Source organism: Monopterus albus, unplaced genomic scaffold (genome assembly GCF_001952655.1).
Source record: "Monopterus albus unplaced genomic scaffold, M_albus_1.0 scaffold117.1, whole genome shotgun sequence".
In the NCBI taxonomy this organism is placed as follows: domain Eukaryota; kingdom Metazoa; phylum Chordata; class Actinopteri; order Synbranchiformes; family Synbranchidae; genus Monopterus; species Monopterus albus.
In genome coordinates this window covers 1,159,833-1,166,356 of record NW_018127997.1, presented here as the reverse complement: position 1 = coordinate 1,166,356, position 6,524 = coordinate 1,159,833, and the positions used below count along the sequence as shown (strand labels likewise).

The following is a 6,524-nucleotide window of genomic DNA, read 5'->3' as shown; positions in this document are numbered from 1 at the left end:
CTGAATGCATGAGAGCGAGCACGTAGCATGTGGCGTACCTGACTGTTTATCCAGGGGTTCTGGTTGGGGAACCTCCTGACTTGTATGGTGGGCACAATGTTGTCAATACGGGTACTAATGTATCCGGTCACATACTCAGCATAATCCTGTACGCTGACAGAAAAGTCCTCTGAGGTGGCTGCAGCTTTAAACACATCCCAGTCTGTCTGGGCGAAACAGTCCTGCAGGGTGCCTTCAGTCTCTGGGGTCCAGAGTTTAATTTGTTTGGTGACAGGGTTTGTTTGTTTCAGTCTTTGTCTGTAAGCTGGATACAGGAACAAAGAAATGTGGTCTGAGCGTCCAAGGTGGGGGCGGGGTGCAGCCCTGTATGCACCCCACATTGGCTTCATTTCTCAGCCTTGGTGGGTGCCTCTTGGTGTAGATGCGCTTTCGTGGTTATGCAGAGGTACGTAGCAATATGATTTAGTAAAGAAAGAGAGAAAGAAAGAGGGGGTGGAGACCTAAGTGTATGTGAACTGACTTTAACTGTAGATATAAAATAGCTAATTCTAAGCTTAAGAAAATGAAAATTCTTAATTTTTGTGATTAGACATCAGTCAAGGTGTGATTATGCATACTATAGCCAATTTCTTCCAACAAATCATTCTAAATTGATTGATTGATTGATTGATTTTATTCTTATATTAACGAGAAAGCTATCGCACATAAAAGGCTACAACCGAACTCCCAAAAAAGGAGGACCGGAGTATAGTTTTTAATGAAATACATCAACTAAAGAAACTGACTCAAGGATTCAAGAATGTTATTTGCCATTTATGCATAAACAGACAGTCTAGGCATACAGGAATTCTTGTGCAGCTTTCCTTTGGGGTCAGGTAAGGAGTCAAAAGGAGTTAAGGACCTTTGTCCTTAAATTGGGACATGATCAATACTGTATGTCAAATACTGGTAAAAATGGTTGGCAATTACTGAGAGTGCTTGTACATTGTAGTGCATTATTAATATCACTGCAAAACTGTTTCTTTACAACACTGTAATGCTGCCCTTGTTAACCCTAAACATTTGCCTTTGTGTTTTCCCATGACAGTAAAAAAATCAATAAAAAACAAAGTTTTAAAAAAAATTCTAATTTCAATTTCGTTCAGTGCAGTTTTTCATTTGTATAGTGCCAAATCACAGCAAAGGTCATCTCAGGACACCCTGCATAATAAATCCTTCTAAATCTTATACACTGCACCTTTAAGCAAACACTTTTGGAGCACAATATCACTCTGAAGGACTATTAAGATTATGTCTCAGCACGTAGCAAAAGGGCCGTATTTGGTCCCTTCATTAAAGCAGGGATGTGTTTTGGTTGTAACATGCAATTATCCAGTCAGTGTGTAAGCTCACATCCCCTTTAGGAAACATGTGAGTTTGAATGTTTGGCACATTGTTAGCATACTGGCGGACTTGCCAGGTCGGACGTCTGATCTGCTCGTGCGCAAGGTGAACGCACAATCACTAGTCATAATGGTATTTATTTTATCTATCTATCTATCTATCTATCTATCTATCTATCTATCTATCTATATATAGGTGTGCACAACACCCAATGAACGCAATATCATCTTTAATTTTTTTTAAAGTTTTGAATGTCCTGTACAGCGCGTTCCAGGATATAACAAGCACCGTGCACGAGTATTGTGCACGCACTTAGACAGACGCGCATCACACACGGTCAAAGCACCCATTAACTAGCAATCGTGATTTGACTGTTGACCACAAACCTGGTTTTTGCTGGTCAGTAGGGAGTCTCTTTGTGCGCCCCCATATTACCAGATTTACCTAGACACACCCCATTTTCATCTGGACACACCTGCCGGCGCGAAGTCGACGGAAGGCGACGTGATGCGCATGCCATGAAAATGTTAAGTGTAGGTAGGTAGGAAATGAGGAAACACAGATGCGTTACCTGCGCTGCACGCCATGCGTCTGTTGTAAGACAAGGCCCCTGGTCTCTCTCTCTGCACAATGTCTAAGCTTATGGGAAATTAGCTCCAGCCTTTTCAGTTGTACCAGCTAACAGTCCATGCTATCTCAGTCCTGTTCTCTGTCCTCTTCGTTAGGCATCAGACTGCATTGACATTTCCTGCTGTCCCGAATATTCAAATTGAAAACTGATTGGCTATCCAGCGAACAAATATCCAAATGAACAATTGGGTCCAGTCATATTTTAGTAGTTTTGCATTTGCCAAGGAAAAGAAATCCTTGGTCCATGAAATGTGTTCACAATGTAGCCTATAATGTGAACTTCACACAATTCAACTCAAGAAAACAACAGTGTTGCTCACTTGTAGAAAAAATAAAAGTTTCAAAGAGTCTGAAAAGCACTTTACAAAACATTGATATTTATCTGATGTAAATGAATCATCATGAAACAAATTGAACTGAATCCGATCGACTTAAACAGTGGAGTCAAAATCAAATTCAATTGAGAGATCAGTCTCAATATTCAGCCCTACTTTATAGTTTATTTATTGACAATTCTGAAAACTCCAGAAGAGACTTGAAGCAACAGTTTTAGTCCATCTGTCAGTACTTTGACTTCTCCACCCTGTCTCTCTTTCTCAGCTCTGAGCTTATTGTTTCCTACTGATGTCTTTTAAATAGCTCACCATATATAGTTTCCTTTATAAAAAAAGGAAACCACTTTACTAAAACAAGTGGTCACTGTAGTGTTTATTAAACATTAATATGAGAAGGTAACAGTGCATTTGTTGTTGACTGTTTTTAGCTGGGTATTAATCCACATTTGCTCAGTGTTTGCCTTTGCTTTGCTCCTAGGTGTCAATGTGCCCAAGGTGCTGGTTTTCACCACTGATGGAGATTTCCTCTTGTCCTGGAACACAACCACCTTGGAGATGCCTCATGGGATATTTGTAGCAGATGCAGCCTCCTCAAACCCTAATGTGTGGATCACAGATGTGGGGAATGGCCCATATGGACACTCCATCAAACAGTATTCACCATCTGGGAAGCTCCTGCAGGTAGCAGCTTTATTTACAGTAGGATTTGATTTGGTGCTAGGAATTGTTAGCTCAGGCCCCAATAGCCTGGTTTACATTCACTGTATGTATTAGAGTGATACATAGAATTACAAATACAGACTGTTGCTTGTTGTTGAATGTTTTCTCATATGTGCCAGGTACTGGGTACACTAGGGAAGGCAGGCTCTGGATTGAACCCTCTTCAGTTTGACCAACCAGCTGAGATTTTCGTCCACGACTCTGGGGAAATGTATATTGTGGATGGTGATGGTGGGATGAACAACCGCCTCATCAAGCTGTCTAAAGAGCAGGAGGTGTTGTGGATCCATGGAGAGAAAGGACAAGGTCCGGCTCAATTCTACATCCCCCACAGTGTGACCGTGGACAACACCCAGAGGGTGTGGGTGGCTGACAGGGGCAACAAGAGGATCCAGGTCTTCAACTCTGTCACCGGGGACTGGCTGGGGACCTGGGGGAGCTGCTTCACTGAAGATGCACCCTACTCTGTCCGCCTGACCCCTGACAAAAAGTATTTTGTTGTTGTCCAGCTCAACACCAATCAGATTTCATTGCTGGATGCACCACCAGTGGGTTTGATTGGTCAGTGCAGAGTCGCTAGTGTGATCCAGCTTGCCGATGATGTGAAGCCACACCTGGTAGACCTGGACCTCAAGACTGGAGCTTTGTATGTTGCTGAGATTGGAGCCCAGCAGGGTCAGAAGTTCACCCCCTTCAGTCTGGGTGGGAATTTCCTTTAGAAGCACACTGAGTTGTTAATTGAACAACTGAGATGGTATGTTTGATTAGAAACTATGCTAATCATAGGCATTGCAAATGATACAATTATTTAAAAATTGGCAGAAAAATGTCCATGCGTATTATTATGCAATCGTGTGATCCAGAACAAACCTAAAACAACTGGTCATCTGTGAACCCTACTAATGATGTGTGCTGACTTTTAGGCAGTGCACTGTGCTTAGTGAAAGGTTGGGCTAGTGAGCTTGTTTTCATACTTAAAAAGTCAACAGCAACTTAAGCCATGAATAAGGATTGTTTTTGGATTAATAAACCAAAACTTCAATATTTCCACCATGCTATAGAAGCCTGATCCTAACTTTATGTGGGACACGGCAACTCCTGGTCTCAGGTCCATTTCAAAAACAGTATTTTATTGACAGATTTTACAATGTGCAAATGTATTAGTAAAAGATAAATATATATAATAAAAATAAATGATCAGCATGCAATCACTATTAAAGGATCAGGATGAAAAAAGTACGATCATAACATCTCAAGTTATAAGGAACTTGATTTTCAATGAGAAAACATGCACACGTTGCTTCAGAGAGAGGCTCTTGCTTAGGGGCCCCCTGTGCCTGGTAGTCCTGTTCAGTCATCCATCCAGGGATTTGACAAAACTATTTAGAAGCATAACTATGTCAGGGTTTTCTCTGACTGAACATGTGCTGGTTTAAACTTTAATTATATTCAGTATTCAATACTACAGGGGAATTCAACAATATGTACACCAGTGATGCAATTAGTTTAAAGAAAATGCTGGTATAAGGTTTTAAACCACTTCTGCTTTTAACAAAATAATATGCAGGTAACGAAAAATAGGTTTCTTCACAATAGACAAGGGTATCATGATGGTGTTTAAAAAAAACAAAACTATTAATAATTGCTGTTTTAAAAATGAATATATTGTGAGGGTGATGAGTTTTTTCTTTTTTATTTTGTTATGTACTATTTTCTTGCCTTTGCAGTTTGAAAATGTTTCCTTTATCCACTGCAGACACTTTAAACTCCTTTGTGCATTTTTGCCTGTTCAGCCTTTAAAGGTGCCCTATGGTCTGTTCTTGTAAACAGACAAAACGTCTGTTTACCTTCAGTTTCTCCCCAAAAGACACTGGTTCCAGGAGGTCTAACAAACATACTGTGTACATTTAATTCTTCATAAAACATATGCAGAGCTGATTTTTAAGAGTATTTAAATACTGCATAATTTACATCCATGTAAACTAGTTTGCAGTTTTCTTCTTCCCTGCCTTTGCAGATGCAGTGCAGCATGTATTCCTGCCACCATTGGAGGAGTATGCACATGTGCATCCTCGTGCACCTCCATAGCTCCTAGAGGTGTAAAACTCCATGGGGAACCTTTAAGACAGAGTGTGGCTGTTTTTAAAGGTATTTGTATAATTACATGTCTAAAATGATATAAGTAAATTGCTTTATCCACTGTTTAATCTGTAAATAACATGGGATTTGAATGTGGTTCATAAAGCAGTGAATAATTAGTGTATAATTAATGTATTCATTCTGAAAAATGATTTTGCCAGTGTGGGTGTATAGTGTCCTCTCAGTAATTTTGATGTACCTTATGACTGTCTTGCACTGTACTGTAGTTCCTGTATTACAGAATGATATGTGTTTTGAGATTATCATCATTTGTTACAGTTTAACTATGATGGGTGACTCTGTTGCTTCTGTCACTGTGCACGTTCTGTGAAGAAATGAATGATTTTGATTTAGCTGAAGATTTAGCGAGGTACGCAGTGATACAAGTGGCCACTTGCCGCTCTTAGTTTAACAGCCTTTTAGCAGAGAGACAGAAAACAAGGATTGTTATGTAAGCACAGGATTGTTGCTGTGGAAAATTGTCCTCTAACGTGTGCACATCAAGTTTGACACATCATTTCAGTTTAGCAGTTTTGTCGATGACAAAAGTGAAGAAACAATGCTATTCCAGTTTGGGAATTGTAGGCTTGAGTATTTTTGGAGTATGATGCTTCTGCATCTTCAATTATCATGTTTTAATCTGTATTTTGTGAGTCCCTCAACTTAAAAACACTTTTCTGAGGGAAAGAAATTGTGGTTTTAACTCTTTGTGAAAGTGTTTCTTGTTGCTTTTTAAAACCTTCAGTCGGTTGACGTAAGCACTGGTTTATCTTACCAAGACTAGACCTGAAGCCTTTTGTAGTTTAGTTGTTTTTATATAATGGGACTCAGAAAAAAATGCTTCTCACGCAACGATCTACAATACCAGTCTGAGTTGGTCCAATTTAAAATGTTTGTGTTCTGATACACCTTTTGTTCTACATTATGCTGAAGATGTTATATGTAAAACAGTCAGACACAACTTTTAAAAATATTCTTTTGTTTATAAATTGGTGTAGTGTTTCATCTTGAGCCTTTCTCCAATAAAAACAACACAGTGAGGGGATATATGTATAATTAATTTGAAAAGGTAAACTGTATTTGTTGTAGAGTTTTTTCTGGTTTTTCATACATACAGTACATATAAATACATGAATAGGTGACATACAGAAGTTGTTTACGGAAATACACAAACAAAGAAGGGGGGAGGTTATACCTACATGTCAAGTGTCATTGTTTGTTTATTCCCGTATATTAATATTTCAGCTGACATGTTTAAATGCCATACTGATGGTTTTGTTATGTTTACTGTATTTCTTCAAGGGCAGTAATTTACTT

At 39.2% G+C, this 6,524-nt stretch overlaps 1 protein-coding gene across 2 annotated transcripts in view; it reads left to right on the top strand.

Moving 5' to 3' along the window:
- LOC109966705 (NHL repeat-containing protein 3) overlaps window positions 1–5,894 on the top strand; it is a 9,008-nt gene extending 3,114 nt beyond the window's left edge. Inside the window, exons 2-4 of one of the 2 annotated variants that reach the window (XM_020611779.1) lie at window positions 2,827–3,029; window positions 3,188–3,822; window positions 5,086–5,894. In XM_020611779.1, coding sequence (XP_020467435.1) covers window positions 2,827–3,029; window positions 3,188–3,787 — 803 coding nt within the window. In that variant the 3' untranslated portion in view covers window positions 3,788–3,822; window positions 5,086–5,894. Of the gene's footprint in view, window positions 1–2,826; window positions 3,030–3,187 lie in introns of both variants that reach the window. The other variant, XM_020611778.1, reaches the window with a different exon arrangement.
- The last annotated feature ends 630 nt before the right edge of the window (window positions 5,895–6,524 follow it).